This window comes from Salmo salar, chromosome ssa03, assembly GCF_905237065.1.
Source record: "Salmo salar chromosome ssa03, Ssal_v3.1, whole genome shotgun sequence".
Taxonomy (NCBI): domain Eukaryota; kingdom Metazoa; phylum Chordata; class Actinopteri; order Salmoniformes; family Salmonidae; genus Salmo; species Salmo salar.
The window spans coordinates 72999190-73019526 of NC_059444.1; the positions used below are offsets into that span (position 1 = coordinate 72999190).

General features: G+C 42.8%; 1 protein-coding gene across 2 annotated transcripts; it reads right to left on the bottom strand.

Moving 5' to 3' along the window:
- Positions 1–1163: 1163 nt before the first annotated feature.
- Positions 1164–19633, bottom strand: limd2 (LIM domain containing 2). 2 transcript variants are annotated; one of them, XM_014193951.2, is made up of 4 exons: positions 19393–19633; positions 6841–6885; positions 4562–4698; positions 1164–4483 (listed from the first exon to the last, which is right to left on the bottom strand). In XM_014193951.2, exons 1-4 carry the CDS (start codon positions 19393–19395, stop codon positions 4324–4326), a joined length of 345 nt encoding a protein of 114 aa, XP_014049426.1. In that variant the 5' UTR covers positions 19396–19633; the 3' UTR covers positions 1164–4323. The 2 variants fall into 2 exon arrangements, with proteins under 2 accessions (XP_014049426.1, XP_014049427.1); XM_014193952.2 differs by lacking the exon at positions 6841–6885 and having other exon boundaries at positions 19393–19579.
- Positions 19634–20337: the final 704 nt, after the last annotated feature.

Consider the following 20337-nt stretch of genomic DNA (forward strand, 5'->3'; position numbering starts at 1 on the left):
AACAGAATTCTACATCAACAGGAAATGTGAATTATGTGGATTATAATTAATGGACATTTTTGTAGGGGTTGATACAGATGTAGGATCTTAATTTGATCACCCTGTCGGGGGGATACATTTAAAATGTGTAGTGTATTTGAGATTTTATAAGGATTCTTAAGTTTGTCATTTCCACTGTGAAATTTCAGCCTTGATTTTCCCTTATGAAAAATGTAATGTCAAATCAAGGCTGAAATTTCAAAGTGGAAATTACAAACTTCAGAATCCATTTAAAATCTCAAATACACTATAGGTTTAAAATTTCTCCTCCAACAGGGTGATCAAATTAAGATCCTATATCTGTATCAACCCCTACAAAAAATGTCCACTCATTATCATCCACTTAATAATAAAAATGTCCTGTTGCTGCAGGATTATTTTCCTGCTGTGAGGGAACTGGTCGAATTAAGATAACACATCTATACCAGTAGGAGACAATATCGATGCTCTATTCTGTTTTCTTCAGGTACCTTGAACTAAAACAACTCCTGTTGTCGAGCATCTGAAAGAGTCTATAACAGTATATAATAAACACACTAGCTCCTATACATTTCATTAAAAAGGCCTACTATTTACCCAACAAATGACGAGTATCAAATATGAAATATGCACTGCCTTTACTCATGTAATAAAAGACAACCACCTCACTTAACACCAGCATCTTCATTTATTTTTCCAAAAGCATGTAAAAAATGTAAATAAACTACTGAAAGAAAATGATCAAACAAAATACATTTGATTGTGTATGTGTGGGTGGGGAGGGAGGGAGGGGACACAAATCACATTATCTATAATCATGTTCTTCTACAACACAATTTAACTGGAGTAATAATCCAAAAGAAGAAGAGAGGAGAGTAGAGGTGAAAGACGAGTAAGAGCCAAAACGTCCTTTTGCTTGTAAGGCCACCATCCACAGGTCAAGTTATACAGAATGTTTTTGTTTTTAAATGCATACATTTACATTTTGACAACAGTGACACCTGCATTGAAAAATAAATGTTAAGTCTACATCCAATTTTGCACACAACTACATGACTCGCAGAACACACACAGTCACACAGCTCTCAGAGACCTGAGCCTCCTGGCACCAGTATGGAAGTGCACCTTCTTTCTTTTTGTTCGTTTCTCTATACAAAGAAAGTTTATTCACAGGATAACGCCATTGTACCTTGGCACACTCCTCACACATAACAGACGATATGGACACAGTGTTATTTGATATGATGTTCTTGGTTACAAAGCATTCTGGGTGGTCTCGAGGACCGTTACAAAATCTTAAAAACAAATAGATAACTTTACAACTTGAGGAAATGTAATGAAAAAATGAAAAGCATTCAGGAGAGAGTGGAGGATGAGCGGGTACATAAACTTCTGGCTGAGTGAAGCCACTCATATCCACCACACGGACTAAGTGGAAAACAAGCAGAAAGATTATTTTCATTCACAGGGGATAGGCTGGAACAGGGAGAAAGGAAGGTATGTGCACTGAAAAAAAATAACAAATAAAAACTGTTTTGAAAAAGCAATAATATTAGGCCATGGTTTTTGCCATTTATTTCTAAGGCTTTACTTATCAAAAAGTAACATGTTTTATTTTCTATTCTGCAGAGCATGCTCTAATTAAACAATGAAGCCCGAGGTGAGGTATATGCCCAACATAGCACAAACCCCCAAGGCGCCTTATTGCTATTATAAAGTGGTTTCCAATGTAATTAGATCAGTAAAAATAAATAATTTTTCCTACCCGTGGTACGCGGTCTGATATACCACAGCCTTCAGCCAATCAGCATTCAGGGCTCGAAACACCTAGTTTATAATTCACAGTAAACTTTCCGTCACAATATACATTGTGTCATTCAAGTGTTGTGGCATTGAATACCTCACAAATGATGTAATTCAATGGCTTTAGTCTCATTCTAAAGCAAGAATGAAGAAAATAGAAATCTTGTCTATTGAGTTGGTTGGCCAAAGCAGGTGTCGCTTTAGAACGTTTCAACCTCCAAATACCTGTAGCACAACCGTTTCATCCCGAGGCCACGCCCACATCTTAAAAAGTGAGTAAAAGCTATACAGAAGAAATTACTGGGGGCAAACATGTTTATTGACAATTGTGTGATATGTAATATCTCAAGCCTTTACTGGGTCTGGCTGAACTGACTCAAGCATTTCCTACCTCTCTTCTCCCACCAGGAGGCACTACTGAGGTTCAGGGCACTGTAGGCCTGGGCTTTACTCACTGCGTAGGAATTCCCCTGAACATGCCCCAGGACCAACAACATTCCCTGTTAGCGTCCACCCCTCATATAGTACTAGGTCCTGGAGCTCAAAATCAGAGATGAAGAAGCAGCAAGACATCCCACTCCATCTTTCTGGTTACATTAGTCAATAAAGTAGACCAGACCCAGCTGCTATCTATCACATTGGTGTCGATGGGAGATCCACCCTGTTCAGCAGACAAACTGGCAATTTGTCCCCCCCCCCAATGGTAAACAGCCTGAAGGGAACCACCTTCACAAATCCACCACCTCTGCTCAGAATCATGTGATGCAGTCGAGACAAGAAAGCCATGAGGTATTTATCAAAAAAACATTTATGTTGGCAGATGAGATGTCACTGGAGAAGCACGATAATATATATATATATATATATATATTTTTTTTTTACATTATACGATTTCACTTGTGGCCCCGTCAGTACATCCCAGTCATATGTGAATTTCTGCCACATTCAGAACACGGAATTCTCAGACTTTCGAGCATTCAAGACAACAGGGAACTCAGAAAAATGAAAAAAGCTGATGGGATTTTTTTTTTTTTCTTCAGACGGTCATCCAACTCATAATTCTGCGTCAGGAACTCTGGCCTCTTTCTAATGCCGACTTTCCCAACTGGCAGATCACAGACATCAGGATTTGACATTGTTCCCCCACCAGAGTTCACAGTTGTCTTGAAAGATCCGAAAGTCCCGCTTAGTTTTACACACCAACTTGGCCCAATTTAGTACATGAACAGACAGCTCTGCATGGACAGGAAGCAGAAGGGGATATTAGCGTGACAGTTGTGGTTTCCTGTTAGGCTATGTTCCCTGTCAATCTAACATTGACTTGTCTGGTTAACATGCATGGTCATATGTGCACAGTATAGTGCGATATGTTCACTAAGCACAAGCTATGTACAAACACCTATGCGATACTTGTCATTTTCAGAATAAAGACAAAAAAGCCTCTACGAGTGAGATCAACTTATCGCACGACAGTCAAACCCAGCAAATAAGAGCAAAGAGTGCATTTTAAAACCAGTAAAGTGAGATTAAGAGTCAATGAAGCAGATTCGTTTTTTAAAAAGTCATCCAGAACACAGGAGGGCAGTACAGACCAAAGGTAATACAGCTAAGACTCGTACAGGACAAACATGCAGAACCGAACCCTAGCAGCCATTCAGATCATAGGAGCAAAAAAACATTTGAACAATAAGACAGAATTCAACTAAATGTACCCAGAGAGAGAGAGAGAGAACGTGTGACAGTTTTACAGTACCGTGTTTGTTTCTCAGATAAGTGAACCCTGACAAACTCACAAATTGTCTTCCGCCAGTGCTACCGCAATGCAGAGGACTGGTCTTTAAAATTGGTGTTAGATTTAATTGACTATATGGAACTAAAAAGAGGTCATAAAATAGTACAAACTTGCTAATGAACCTAGCTCAGTATGGTTGACCTGAGTATGCTCTACAGCTTAGAGTGAACTCCAGCTTCTCTAACCATATGTTCACCTGAGCATACGGTCCTTGCGCCTGTTGCTTCAAAAGGGTGCAAATTTATCCGAAAAATAAACAAGAAAACAAATGTTAATGTAGTCCTCAAAAGGACAGCAAAAACATACCACTGGTTTGTGAATAAGCAGTTTGGTCACAATCAACAATTTCAAAAGAGCAAATGTAAAATAAAAATGATACTAAAACCAAATGAAAGGAATAAACACCCTACTAAATAAAATGTCAAGCGACAGGGGGCGTGACTGGCCGGTCATGTGTCTGTCTTCCGTGATGTGGAGCGAGCGTACAGGAGCGTTGACCGCACCCCTCATGACATGTTGGAGGTGGAGAAGAGGCAGCTTTGGGGATGAGATGGGAAATACCAGGAGGATACTGCTGACCTGCAAAACTACCCAAAATCTAAAACTAACCCTGACCTTTACCAATTCTGAAAATAAAAGTCGGTTTGCAGGTCAGGAGTGTCCGTATAGCCTTTCCCGTGGGAGAACGGTTGGGACACAGACAGGCGTGGCTACGCAGTCTTTGTTATGTTCTCGCCCTCCTTGGAGGTCCAAAGCTCCTTGTGCTGCTTGCGGCCAAAGCCCTCATCATAGTTGCCTTTGCTCTTGAAGAGCTGCTGGAAGTGCGGCTTGCAGTAGAAATCACCCGAAAGGGCAGCAAATGTGCCCAGGCTGCAGGGAGGGAGGGGCAGAATATAAACAAAAGAACAACACAGTCTGATATGGAGTGAGTGAGTGCGAGAGTCTCACCTGAGTTTGGTGTTGCAGTGTTTGCAGCAGAAACAGGCCGAGTGGAATATTAGGTTGTTAGCCACCAATCTCTCCATGGGGTAGACGGTCTTCTCACATGACGAGCACACCTCCCTCGGTGTCTTGAAGCTGAAGGACTACGCACATGAACAAAAACCACACCGTTACTATGACTTCAAACATGTGTTTCAATGGATAAATGAAGCATCATCTCAATTTGTTCAGTTTATAACAAATCTATCGAAATGAGTTGCTGTTGAGTGTATGTGAAAACATATACTGGTATATAAACTGTAGTGCCATTACGGGTGACGTTTAAATGTCATCTGAGTAAAGGTCAGTAGGGTGAGACTAGAGGTCGACCGATTAATCGGAATGGCCGATTAATTAGGGCCAATTTCAGGTTTTTATAACAATCGGTATTTTTGGCCACCGTTTTATATTTTTTTACACCTTTATTGAACTAGGCAAGTCAGATTAAGAACACATTCTTATTTTCAATGACGGCCTAGGAACGGTGGTTAACTGCCTTGTTCAGGGGGGATTCGTTTTTGCAACCTTCTGGTTACTAGTCCAATGCTCTAACCACCTGCCTTACATTGCACTCCACGAGGAGCCTGCATGGCAGGCTGACTACCTGTTACGCGAGGGCAGCAAGAAGCCAAGGTAAGTTGCTAGCTAGCATTAAACTTATCTTATAAAAAACTATCAATCTTAACATAATCACTAGTTAACTACACATGGTTGATGATATTACTAGTTTATCTAACGTGTCCTGCGTTGCATATAATCGATGCGGTGCCTGTTAATTTCTCATCGAATCACAGCCTACTTCGACAAACGGGTGATGATTTAACAAGCGCATTTGCGAAAAAAGCACTGTTGTTACATCAATGTACCTAACCATAAACATCAATGCCTTTCTTTAAAATCAATACACAAGTAGATTTAAACCTGCATATTTAGTTAATATTGCCTGCTAACATGAAATTGTGTCACTGCTCTTGCGTTCATTGCCTGGCTCGTTGCAAACTAATTTGCCAGAATTTTACGTAATTATGACATACCATTGAAGGTTGTGCAATGTAACAGGAATATTTAGACTTAGGGATGCCACCCGTTAGATAAAATACATAACCGTTCCGTATTTCACTGAAAGGAAAAACGTTTTGTTTTCGAGAAGATAGTTTCCGGATTCGACCAGATTAATGACCTAAGGCTCGTGTTTCTGTGTGTTATTATATTATAATTAAGTCTATGATTTGATAGAGCAGTCTGACTGAACGATGGTAGGCAGCAGCAGGCTCGTAAGCATTCATTCAAACAGCACTTTTGTGCGTTTTGCCAGCAGCTCTTCGCAATGCATTGTGCTGTTTATGACTTCAAACCTATCAACTCCCAATATTAGGCTGGTGTAACCGATGTGAAATGGCTAGCTAGTTAGCGGGTGCGCGCTAATAGCGTTTCAAACGTCACTCGCTCCGAGACTTGGAGTAGTTGCTTCCCCTTCCTCTACGTGGGTAACGCTGCTTCGAGGGTGGCTGTTGTCGATGTGTTCCTGGTTCGAGCCCAGGTAAGAGCGAGGAGAGGGACGGAAGCTATACTGTTACACTGGCAATACTAAAGTGCCTAGAAGAACATCCAATAGTCAAAGGTATATGAAATACAAATCGTACAGAGAGAAATAGTCCTACAATTTCTATAATAACTACAACCTAAAACTTCTTACCTGGGAATATTGAAGACTCATGTTAAAAGGAACCACCAGCTTTCATATGTTCTCATGTTCTGAGCAAGGAACTTAAACGTTAGCTTTCTTACATGGCACATATTGCACTTCTACTTCCTTCTCCAACACTTTGTTTTTGCATTATTTAAACCAAATTGAACATGGTTCATTATTTATTTGAGGCTAAATTGATTTTATTGATGTGTTATATTAAGTTAAAATAAGTGTTCATTCAGTATTGTTGTAATTGTCACTACAAATAAATAAAAACATTTATATATATAAAAATGTTTTTATTTATTTGTAGTGACAATTGATATATATATATATATATTTTTTAATGATTTTTTTTATTTTTTAATCGGCATTGGCTTTTTTTGGTCCTCCAATAATCGGTATCGGCGTTAAAAACATATTCGGTCGACCTCTAGGTGAGACACTGGGCCAGACAGACAGGTAATGGAGAAGGATAGTGATTAAAAGATAATGTCCTACTGGGTTGAAACCGGGACAAAGGAGGAGGGGGGAGTGATAATGGAGGTATATTTACTTTGGAGCGCTGGACAGGTTTATCTTCAGGGGCATTTCTGTTGTCCTGGAATAAAATGAGTAAACCTCAGTACTTTCCTATTTAGTGTTATTACAACAGAAGTCTAAGCATTCAGGATTTCCCCTGTTATATTGACAATACCATGTCCATAATATCCCTCTCATCCCAGTAGTTTCCACACTCCCGCTCTCTCCCTCCCGACAGCTCCATCTGTCAGTGTACTGTACTCCCCAGAGGGCAGGTCAGCTACCTTCTGTCTGGACATGCGAGTAGGTACACTGAACACAATCATAGGGTAGCACAACCATTTCAAATATTAACCCCAAGTGTGATATTACGGACATCCTTAGGATGCTCTCGACTTGCACACAGCACAATGGTTTAAGAAAGCAACCAATGCCAGTGTTACACTACATCACTAATCTGGAATTCTGATGTACAACTTCGAGTCAATAAAAAACCCATTTGTTCACGAACCTTACAACAGTTGAGTGTGAGAGCTTGGCCTTAACAGAGAGCACCATTCAGGTCTATAGAACTAAAGGCCTTATGTAATGGAGGCCTGTCTCATTTCTCTACACGTGGCTCCAAAGCCCTACTCTGACAAACATCCATGGACTTCCTGCTTCAACTTGTCTCTACAGAGAGACCCTGAACACTCATTCCTATCATGACAACTGCATTACACCGTACACAAACAAGTTACTTTCAACATACACAAACATGAACTCCTAGAACCTACTGTTGGCACGGACTCCCTGTCAAAACCCATGAGGGCAGGACAGGTATCATATTGTCTGCCATATTGCTAACACATGTTGACCTAGCAGATCATTGTGGAGTTGCTTACAGTCGGTTTGAAACTAGGTCACAAAAGTCTGAACGTCCACAGGGCAGACATGGGTCAAGCAATTGGTCAAAGGCGCCTAGGTCTCAGCTGTCACACCTGGCTCCAAACACACCTGGTGAAGAACTATACTTCAAAACTATGTGACCGACAGGCTTCAGCAATTTCTCCACATTGACGTCCACGCCCTGAAGCTGGACTAGCAGGTCAATTAGCAGACAGACCGACACATAGACACACGAGTTCAGGCAGACGCACTGAAAAGGCTGTGTACGCTTGTGTGCAGGCCAGACTGCTCTCTGGGAAAGTCCACTGCAGACATCTAAACCCTGACTGTTATGTCAGGAGATTGGTGGTAGTAGTCAGAGGGGGGGCTCCTCATTTGAGAGACAACTGTGCACCCCCATATTCTCGCTACAGCCCTTTCATGAAGCCTGTGCAGCAGAAAGGGGGACATTTAGGCTACATTCACACACATTGAAGGGGAGTGGACACAGAGCGCTGATCCACAGGGATATGGGTTGTTCACTACAAATCCAGCTCCTCATTGGGTCTGCTCAGTTAGAACGGCCAGAAAAACTCCATTAAACTGAAATAATGAGCTGTTACAAGCGGTTGAGAGCGAAACCCATCAGCCACTGATTCAATCATGTTGCACTTCACAACTGGCAGCCATTAGGGTCAAAGAAGAGCTCCCCAAAAGCCCTTACACATCATCTAGCATGTGCACAGATGATAGTTACCACAGAGACTTTGGGAATCCAATTGGTATTCTATTAAATTGAAATGATCATATTAGTAATTTTTGCTTTGGCTTAACTGTCACCCACTCACTACTGAACCCTGATGTGAAAATCAGGTCAGATATCTTTAAACTGAATGACTGAGGAAGCTGGGGTGTTTCCGTTCTCACAAACTAAGGCATGTCTGATGGAAGGACTGCAACTTCCTGTAGATGCAATCGCCATCCTGACCATCTTCCTCCTCACCAAGTCTCCTTCATTCTCATATTTGGGTAGGGTACAAGGTGCACTGCTTGGTTGGCTGCATGGTAAACTCACTTCCTGTTGCAACAGGAGAGCAACCATGAGTAACACTCAACAGGAGCTTCATATTTCATAAGATAAATAAACTGCTTCAAAAAAGGCAATGGTTTCCTGTTTTAGCACAGTATGCAACGTACAGTACCTTACAGCAAAGTTCATCACCAATTCAGGCTGCACAAGATAAAACTGCAGCCCAGAATTGCCATAACCACTAAAAGATAATGAAAACAGGAATAGATACCATGGCAGGCAAGCACACATTCAGTCCTGGAAGGCTTCTACATGGCTGGTGCCATCTGTCTTCTTTTGCCTTATTTGTACATGAAGACATGCCACTGACTGCCGACCAAAGAATTACGCTGTGGCAGGAAGTAGTGACGACACAGACTAAGAGTCCCTGTGGGGAGCCTGCTACAGCTAACTGCCACCCCACTGGGCTTAGAGCACAGGCTGATTACAGCAGATAACTACCACAAGGAATGATCTGTGCACAGACCAAACCTCTCCTTAAATGGTGAGAAGGACAGAGGGACAACATGAACATTGTGGTGTGCCAACTGCGCACACAACTAAAAGGTGCTCAAAAACAGTAGGCTAGATGCAGGCTGCCAATTAGATTAACACATGGTAATTCACTTACAATTTGGTGTACCCATTTAGATTAGTTTGAAGTTGGAACCACTTACTAAAGTCTCCAGCTAGAGAGAAAAGAGCACTTCACTGATTTTGCTAGATCAGACTCCCACCTTTAGCATTAATATTCAGTCTCTTACCTGTCATTTATTCACACTAGGTGGAAGAGAGACACCGCATCTCTGTTTGAGTTTCATGTATGTGAGATTCTTCCATTTGAAGAGTTAGGCCCTGCTGTGCTGCACCCACAGTCAGATCAGGTTGAGACTCTCCCTCTCTGAAGAGGAGCTCCTGATCTCATTACAATGACAAATCCCATTGCCTATTCCCCTGAAGCTCAGACCACCCCAACAATGGCAGGGGGTCTGGGGGTGACTGCATCCTGCCTCGAAGTAAGAGGCCTTCACCAGGGGATGTCTGTTCAGGCCCAGGGAATCCACACTGGGGCTAGCTCTTCCCTAATAAAAGTATTGAGGGAAGGGTTCGGAGCGTCAAGTGCCTGCTTGCACGGGTATGCATCATCTATGAATTCCATTTACCACTTTGAAACGGTCAGCGTTAGAAAGCATAAACCAGACCTCTGTCCAATATTTGGGTATGTTTATACAGAGATAACTAGCCTAAATCTGCCCCTTTTAGAACGGTTACAGCTACAGACAGGAATATTAACAGTCATGGGACATCAATGTTTCCATCTAGAGTAGAAAGGCTAAGGGACTTGGTGCTGGTAAGTTAAGTAAACTTTTCACCCCAGGCTGTGTGACAAACACACAGTGAGAGATCACCCAGTGTTCTTATGGTAACGTACACATAGTGAAACTGACCCAAGATGTTAAAAGTAGTCAGTGGCCATTCATTTCAGTTAGTCTCTCTGCACATCTTATTTTTAGAACACTGACCTGCAGCCCTTGAGACAGAGGGATAGAAAATAAACAGTAAAAATGCACTACGACTATATCAGCCTGTTAAAGGGCCACCCATTCTGAACGTTATATTCAGAATGGCTGAACGGAGCCATGAAAACAATGGTAGACGTTATACATCCCCCCCCCCCCCCCAACCAAATTGTGTTTTTTTTGCTCGTTTGAAAATTATTTTGTACACAATGTTCCCACTAGTCTCTTATGACCGAAAAGAACTGGACATCAGGACCGCGATTACTCAGCATGGACAGGCAGAATCCTTTTTTCCTTTAACGTGTCTGACAAGCCCGACGCATACAATTTTCTGCTTTCTCTGGAACAGGCCCAGATCCCCGTGATTTGCGTGAAGAGGCAGAGAACGTGGCCAAAGGGCGGACTGTCTTCTGAGAATTTGTAGACAATCGAATAAACCCCCACTTCCTTCCATTCTGCTAGCAAACATGCAATCTTTGGAGAATAAAATGGAGTTACGCTGAAGATTAAACTACCAACCGGATATTAAAAACTAACATCTTATACTTCAAGGAGTAGTGGCTGAACGACGACACCATCAACATACAGCTGGCAGGTTATACGCTGTACCGGCAGGATAGAACAGCGGCGTCGGACTATGAGTTTTTGTTAATAACAGCTGGTGCACGATATCTAAGGAAGTCTCGAGCGAATGCTTGCCTGAGGTAGAGCATCTCATGATAAGCTGTAGACCACACTACCGTAGCTATTTACATACCACCACAGACTGATGCTGGCACTAAGACAGCATTGAATGAGCTGTATTCCGTCATAAGCAAACAAGGAAAACGCTCAACCAGAGGCGGCGCTCCTAGTAACCGGGGACTTTAACGCAGGGAAACTTAAATCCGTCTTACCAATTTCTTTCAGCATGTTAAATGTGCAACCAGAGGGAAAAAATTTCAGAAAGCACCAGTGACTAGATCAATAAAAATTTTAAGTGGTCAGATGAAGCAGATGCTAAGCTACAGGACTGTTTTGCTAGCACAGACTGGAATATGTTCCGGGATTTCTCCAATGGCATTGAGGAGTACACTAGATCAGCCATTGGCTTCATCAATAAGTGCATCAATGACGTCGTCCCCACAGTGACCGTACGTACATACCCCAACCTGAAGCCATGGATTACAGGCAACATCCGCACTGAGCTAAAGCTGCCACTTTCAAGGAGTGGGACTCTAACCCAGGAAGCTTATAAGAAATCCTGCAATGCCCTCCGACGAACCATCAAACAGGCAAAGCGTCAATACAGGACTAAGATTAAATCGTAGTACACCGGCTCTGACGGTCATAAGGTGTGGCAGGGCTTTCAAACCATTACAGACTACAAAGGGAAGCAGTCGAGAGCTGCCCAGTGACACGAGCTAAAGTACTTTATGCTCGCTGCGAGGCAAATGGCACTGAAACATGCATGAGAGCACCAGCTGTTCCAGAAGACTGATCATGCTCTCTGCAGCTGATGTGAGTAAGACCTTTAGACAGGTCAACATTCACAAGGCCGCATGGCCAGACAGATTACTAGGATGTGTACTGCGAGCATGCGCTGACCAACTGGCAAGTGTCTTCACTGACATTTTCAACCTCTCCCTGTCCGAGTCTGTAATACCAACATGTTTTAAGCAGACCAGCATAGTGCCTGTGCCCAAGAACACCAAGGTAACTTATATAACAGATGTATATCGTACTCTTCTTACGTTGTGTTTTCTCCTAATAAATCACAGCAGCCAGTGGTCCCAGTTGAGCATCATTTATTTCTGTTAACCTGTTTAGGATAGGGGGCAGTATTGACACGGCTGGATAAAAAACATACCCGATTTAATCTGGTTACCACTCCTACCCAGTAACTAGAATATGCATATACTTATTACATATGGATAGAAAACACCCTAAATTTTCTAAAACTGTTTGAATGGTGTCTGTGAGTATAACAGAACTCAAATGGCAGGTCAAAACCTGAGAGATTCCTTTACAGGAAGTGGCCTGTCTGACCATTTCTTGAACTTCTTTTCCATCTCTATCATTTACTAAGGATCTCTGCTCTAACGTGACACTTCCCACGTCGTCCATAGTCGCTCAGAGCCCGGGAAAAAACAGAATGTCGTCATTCCAGCCCCAGGCTGAAACACATTATCGCCTTTCTCAAGTGGCCGATCAAGGGACACTGGCTTATGCGCGTGACCCCGACCGCCCCCGCCTTTGGGATTTTTTCCTCTGTTTGCCGAAAAGGAGATTCCCTGTCGGAATATTATCGCTTTTCTATGAGAAAAATGTCGTAAAAATTGATTTTAAACAGCGGTTGACATGCTTCGAAGTACGGTAATGGAATACTTAGAATTTTATTGTCACGAATTGCGCCATGCGCGCGACACTTCTTTACTATTTCGGATAGTGTCTGGAACGCATCGAACAAAACGCCGCTATTCGGATATAACGATGGATTATTTTGGACCAAACCAACATTTGTTATTGAAGTAGCAGTCCTGGGTGTGCATTCTGACGAAGACAACAAAAGGTAATCAAACTTTTATAATAGTAAATATGATTATGGTGAGTGCTAAACTTGCCGGGTGTCTAAATAGCGAGCCCGTGATGCCTGGGCTATGTACTTAGAATATTGCAAAATGTGCTTTCACCAAAAAGCTATTTTAAAATCGGACATATCGAGTGCATAGAGGAGGTCTGTATCTATAATTCTTAAAATAATTGTTATGCTTTTTGTGAACGTTTATCGTGAGTAATTTAGTAAAATGTTAGCGAATTCCCCGGAAGTTTGCGGGGGTATGCTAGTTCTGAACGTCACATGCTAATGTAAAAAGCTGGTTTTTGATATAAATATGAACTTGATTGAACAAAACATGCATGTATTGTATAACATAATGTCCTAGGGTTGTCATCTGATGAAGATCATCAAAGGTGAGTGCTGCATTTAGCTGTCTTCTGGGTTTTGGTGACATTATATGCTGGCTTGAAAAATGGGTGTCTGATTATTTCTGGCTTGGTACTCTGCTGACATAATCTAATGTTTAGCTTTCGTTGTAAAGCCTTTTTGAAATCGGACAGTGTGGTTAGATTAACGAGAGTCTTGTCTTTAAATGGCTGTAAAATAGTCATATGTTTGACAAATTGAAGTAATAGGATTTTTAAGGTTTTGAAAATCGCGCCACAGGCTGGCAGTGGCTGTTACGTAGGTGGGACGAATTCGTCCCGCCTAGCCTAGAGAGGTTAAATAGGAAACAGCACGTTAGTTGTGCAGGGCTTAATGATATTGATGGCAAAATCCCTTGCATCACATTTTCATACTGGGAAGACCTGACGTTTGCGATCTCCCCCTATCTGCAAGCGGGGCCAATCACAACACACCTTATTGTCATCAGAGTTGAACCAACCAATAAGAATGCTTGAACATTAAATACACATTTCTTTAGAGGCAAGTGGAAACATAACCAACCCTGTTACACTTGCCTAAATGACTATCGACCCGTAGCACTCATGTCTGTAGCCATGAAGTGCTTTGAACGACAACACCATTATCAACACCATTATTCCAGAAACCCTAGACCCACTCCAATTTGCATACCGGCCCAACAGATGGCGCAATCTCTATTGCACTCCACACCGCCCGTTCCCACCTGGACAAAAGAATGCTATTCATTGACTACAGCTCAGCGTTCAATACCATAGTGCCCTCAAAGCTCATCAATAAGCTAAGGACCCTGGGACTAAACACCTCCCTCTGCAACTGGATCCTGGACTTCCTGACGGGCCGCCCCCAGGTAATAAGGGTAGGTAACACCTCCGCCAAAATGAAACTCAACACAGGGGCCCCTCAAGGGTGCGTGCTCAGTCCCCTCCAGTACTCCCTGTTCACTCATGACTGCGTGGCCAGGGACGACTCCAACACCACTATTAAATATGCCGATGCCACAACATTGGTAGGCCTGATCACTGACAACAGTGAGACAGCCTATAGGGAGAAGGTCAGAGACCTAGCCGTGTGGTGCCAGGACAACCTCTCCCTCAACGTGATCAAGACAAAAGGAGATGATTGTGGACAACAGGAAAAGGGGAACCGTGCACACCCCCGGTTCTCGTCGACGGGGCTGCAGTTAAGCAGGTCGAGAGCTTCAAGTTCCTTGGTGTCCACATCAACAACAAACTAACATGGTCCAAGTACACCAAGACAGTCGTGAAGAGGGCACGACAAAACCTATTCCCCCTCAGGAGACTGAAAAGATTTGGCACGGGGTCCTCAAAAGGTTCTACAGCTGCACCAGAGAGCATCCTGACTGGTTGCATCACTGCCTGGTATGGCAACTGCTCGGGCCTATGACCGCAAAGCACTACAGAGGGTAGTGTGTATGGCCCAGTACATCACCGGGGCGAAGCTTCCTGCCATCCAGGACCTCTATACCAGGCGGTGTCAGAGGAAGCCCCTAAAAATGGTCAAAGAGTCCAGCCACACTAGTCATAGACTGTGCAGTAGCAGAGAACAGAAAGCGGTACCGGAGCGTCAAGTCTAGGTCCAAGAGGCTTCTAAACAGCTTCTACCCCTAAGTCATTAGACTCCTGAACACCTAATTAAATGGCTACCCAGACTACTTGCATTGCCCCCCCTCTTTTACACTGTTATCTCCTATGCATAGTCACTTTAATAACTCTACCTACATGTACATATTACCTCAACTAACCGGTGCCCCCGCACATTGACTCCGTACCAGTACCCCCCTGTATATAGTCTCGCTATTGTTATTTTACTGCTGCGCTTTACTTGTTAGTTTTGTTATCTGTATTTTTTTATTTTATTTAAACCGCACTGTTGGTTGGGGGCTCATAAGTAAGCATTTCACTGTAAGGTCTACACCTGTTGTATTCGGCGCATGTGACAAATACAATTTGATATTTGTGACCCGAGTGATGTTCTATCGATTCCCTGGATCATTTCATGTTTTCATATGCATCAGAGTTGATGGCGTTCAAGCAGGCAGAAATCCGTCTGGTATGACGTAGCAGTGATAAAGTCTCACTACACTGGAAGTTAATAGGAATACGACTTTTAGATTACGAAAACATCATACATGTCCGATTTCAAAATTCGGGAGGATGTCTCCTCTCAAACGAGCCAGTCGTGCCAATTCATTTTTTATTTTTTTACTGGAGCCAAAAAGACTCCCAGTCACTCCTTGTCCCAGAATCGGACGTATGGCCCATTGACATAACATGGACAACTTTTGCACTGTTTATCTGCCGTTGTCAATGTCAGTCTCCACTCTGAGGCACATCGATCTGCAGGTTGAACATGGTGTAAATTGATAGTGCAGTATGTTAAGGCGATTTCACAGCTAACTAGCTAGAGATTGATGGTTCTGGGGTGAGAAGGGAAAGTCAGTGGATGTTTCTGGTCACAGGTGGATCTGAAACAAGGCCACCATGTCCAATGAACAAGCCTCAGCTAACAAATAAGTGAAGCAGTATCGAGGCTGTAAAACCACTAAATTAGCAAGTTTCTTTCCAACCTCTGTCAGTTGACAAGTCTTTCTTCACTTGCACACGTCAGGGGAGGCCATTTCCTGTGAGGCTGCGGAGAGAGAGGTTGTCCTTATACGACTAGTGACAGAGAGCCTCAATGCCATAATCACAGACGTGAAACCTGTCTAGGGAGGCAACAGCTGAGACTGAAAAACAGGGGTCAGGATTGTCTAAGGAACACCTCTGAATAACATCTACTCTCAGCTTTTACACATTCCCACTGGCAAAACTAAACATTTTACAGACATCCCATCTCAAAAAGGTGAATGAGAAATGTTTCATCTGAGATTTGAACCCACAACCTTTGGCTCGAGGTCAGCCATTAACAATATTGTTCTCTATTGACTTTAGCATGTAGGGACCCAGCGAGAAGCCGCTGATCGTGCATTTAATGAAGTCACTCAAAAAACAGCCCTCAGCGTCAAACCTCAGAACTGATACGACGTATCGCACAGAGAAGAGAAGGTTGCGCAACCAAAGCCTGTGGAGGGACAGGAATTCATGGAAGACAGGTCCCATCGCGTTGACCAAAACACATGCAAATCTGAAGTCTACCATTCCATTGGAACTTCACAAAACATGGGAGATTTTACAACTACAGCGCAAGATACCTTCTGCCCCCTTTGCCTGTTGTGTCAGGCTGTGTGACAGCAGAGGCAGGAGACAAAAGCATGAACTTTTAAGCCTACACGTCCCAAGATATGAAAAGTGGGTGGTGTGTGATGCAGTAGGCATTCTTCAGTAAACCAGGACGCCCACAGTATATACTGCACATGTAGACACTTTGCTGCTGTCATTCTCACGTGAGGCGAGGTTGCTGTGGAAAATGTTGAATTTTTTTACTGGGCAGTGTGCACAGTTCGTCCTTGGGCCCTCCCAATGTGACTGCAATTGCTTGGTACTAGGTTGTAAGAGCAGCCAATAGGAGGGTTATCTAACCGATGGAAACGTTTAAACGTCTTGAGTTTGCATCTAAAAAAACGTTTATTCACAACAAGCAACGATACAATAGAGCAGGTGTAAACAACACAATGAACCGTTAGTGCCATTTAGGAAGTTTGTTTTCAAGAGGCTTCCATGTCACAATAATAAAGACATGAGCGGAAAAGTTTGGGGCGGAAATGGCTGGGATAAATCCCATAATGCTATGTGAATGAAGTCTTACATCCCTCCAGGGCATTAAAAACAATGATTATTGGATTACTTCTGACATGTTTATTTCCCTGACCATGGTTCATTGCTTGTTAACTATATTTTGGACTTCTACCCAAGTGCGCTACATAATGACTGAATCAAATGTTTCAAAAAATATTAATTTTTAAAACGTAATCTACAAGGGAATGGCATTTGTCATTATGCCATGTCTTAGTTTATCTTAGGTCAGGCTATTGTTCAATGATATGTCAGTCTAAGTCAGGGTTTCAAAAACTATGAATAATTTAACTGCACCATTAGGCTAGCTAAAATGGCCATAACCAACTGGGCCGCTATGGCTACCTACCTTTCAGCTATGGCTACCTACCTTTCAGCTATGGCTACCTACCTTTCAGCTATGGCTACCTACCTTTCAGCTATGGCTACCTACCTTTCAGCTATGGCTACCTACCTTTCAGCTATGGCTACCTACCTTTCAGCTATGGCTACCTACCTTTCCTCATTCATAGTCCTCTTCTATCTAGCACACAACAGCTGGCTGCATCTCCCACTCACAACCTCCATTGATCTGCACCTAAAACATACAGCACCTGACCGTTCTCTTTTTGCACTCCCTGTCCAATGACTGTAGTAAGGTACTGTCATCTACACCATCCCAACAGACCATCTCTGTGACCGTCTGTAAAAATAATCTGACACCATGAGGACCCGCCAGCTATGGAGGAAAGCTCAATGAAGTGCATTTGGAGCTGTTCACTCAAAAACAAGTGTAAACATTTCCCATAGTTGTATAAAGGAAACATGTGCACTGTATGGTTACTTCAATTAGACCTGCAAGTAATTTAATGAACACATTTGACTTTGTGACCAAAGCCTCCCCTCCACTCTGACAGACAGAGGCAGTATGTGTCTTTGACAAGTCATTGGGCAAATGGTGCATATGGCTGTACAATGGAAATGTTTCAAGGAAACAGCAGGTGCAATTCTCAATGCAGCCTAGGTGTCAATACAAGCAGACAGTCTTGGCACGTTCAACGTAGACAGTGAAACCAGCTTCTCTCCGCGCTTAAGTCAATCACTCAGAACAAACGTCTCGCCACAGAAGCTTGCCCCACAAATCCGCCAGCATTGACGTAAATCTGTCTTCAAACCATGTGTCAAACCTCGGCAAACACTGGGCCAAAATTAGACAGCACAACTACATATCCCCAGTCTGTACCCACAAAGTGGCGGTAAACGAAAATGATCATATGCCAAGGCAGTAATTATGGAGATCGGCGTCTTGATTTGATAGAGAGCTGGTCTGGCAAGACCGCAGATAGCGCTGTAAATGTGTTCTCCAAGGTCTCAACTTGGAGAACATTATGCGGGAATGGAAGAGAACACCATTTGAAACAGGTACTTTACCCACTCTGCTAGTGCTGGGCCATGCTGCTACTGTCATGAGCTCGCAGGGAGCCAGATAATTCACAGGGGTGTTACAATAAATCAATATATGATATAATTGATGCATTTCTAGGCTAATACCGTTCACCATGACACAGCGTTGGCTTGCAATGATGCCGTCTCCTCATTGCCTTCCAGTTCTAACAACCGCCGTGCGCCTACCACACCAGAATCCCCTCCACAGCCCTTTATGTAACAGGGGAGAGACGCCAGGTTCTGTGCACCAAATAATGGCTGGCATGATTAGGTAATAACAGTACGTAGACATTAAGATTGTCATCAGCCAGCCAGAGAGCGCTTCTGAAGCCAAACTGGGTGATGTATATGATTGGCAGGCGTTAACTTCATAAAATGGTAAAAATAAAAACATTTATACTATGCACAGCCACAATCTGTTCAGAAAACCAACAAAGGCGATAGACAGTGCACATTTCCTTCTGATTCTACATCAGAATGATAAAACTAAAGTTAAACAAGTGCACTTTATCCTAAAACATGACAGACAATATGACTGTTTATAGCTTCACTTGAGGCAAAACATAAAACAAAGCCTCAACCAGTGAGAATAGTGCTCCGCTATTGCGCTAGCTCGCAAGCTAACGTAACCAGTAAATATGTATCGTTTGAGATAAGCTCATTTTGAGTGAAATGCTGGGTAGCTGCACAATGCCGGATTGATTAATTAGCGTGCAACAAAAAAAATTGAGATGGCAAGTTGGCACAGTGCAATAAGATAGGGCAAAAACGTGCAATGTAACGCTATTTAAAAACAGAACAGCAGGCTAAACATGAGTCATTCCACCAAAAAACGGAATAGATGGCTAGCAACCTTGGTAGCTAGCGAGTTAGCATCGAGTGGACATCACCTCATCACAAAAGGAGAGGGAGGGGGAAGAGAGGGTATGCTGTCGCTAGCTAGCCATCTCTGTACAAGAAACGCGAGAAATGGGCGAGAAGCACTTACCATCTGTGTACTTTAATCAACGTTTAAATAGAAAGACAATTTGGTAATCAATAGGCTGTGATCGATTGCTTTCTCATTCGTTTCCCCGATTTCTGCTGTCAGGATTCTTCCTACAGACCCGGCGAGTTACCTCAGCTTGGTTCCCCTGCTCTTGTTTTTCAAGAGTCGTTTTTTTCTTTTTTTTTTCTTTATATTAGCAGGATGTTGCACGCTATTGGTTCCAGTCACCCCCCCCCGGCTCTCTCCCCTTCACCCCACCCCGCTCTCTTACCCCACCTCCCTCTACTGAAACAGTAATTCTTAAGAAAAAGGGATTAAAAAAAAGATTAACAGTGTAAATCAGTCCTAGGTTTAAAAGAAAAAAAAGAAACTAACACACATGAATGTGCATACATCCCAACTAATTGTCACCCGCTTTGCTGACAGGGTTAAAAAAAAAGCACCTTTCCACTCTAAAAATAATATTAACAAAATCAATACAAGTAGTACATGGGGGAAACACCTTTCGACTCTCATCTACACAGTCTGACTGCACTGCCACTAATGTTTTGTGTGCTGCAGATGACAAAGAACCCAAAGTGCACTGTACATGTAACAAGTCTCAGCACATTTCTGTCCAAAGTCCAGTGACTGTTGAGGTTTATGTCTGGGTAGGTAGGTATGAATCACCCTTTGGCCTATGGCCCAGCATAGAACAAGTTCCACATTTAAGAGGCTGAGAAATCTTGTCGAATTCAAATCATTTGTACCAGCTCGAAGAATAGCACCCTCAACCATTAATTCCTGCTCAGTTTAACTAACATTCACAGCACAAGTCTGTTATGCCCAGTCTTGCCAACAGTTGGCTTTGTGATGGGAACCTGTGTTTAAATATGACATACATGCAAAAGTTGAGCATGATAATAGTAGCGCTTAATATACCATGAAAGCAATTGGTTGTGTATG

Coding starts and splice junctions, on each gene's coding strand:
- limd2 (XM_014193951.2), bottom strand. Junction 4,699..6,840: donor AACCTGTCCAGCGCTCCAAA/GTAAATATACCT, acceptor TCATGTGCGTAG/TCCTTCAGCTTCAAGACACC. Junction 4,484..4,561: donor CACTGCAACACCAAACTCAG/GTGAGACTCTCG, acceptor CCCTCCCTGCAG/CCTGGGCACATTTGCTGCCC.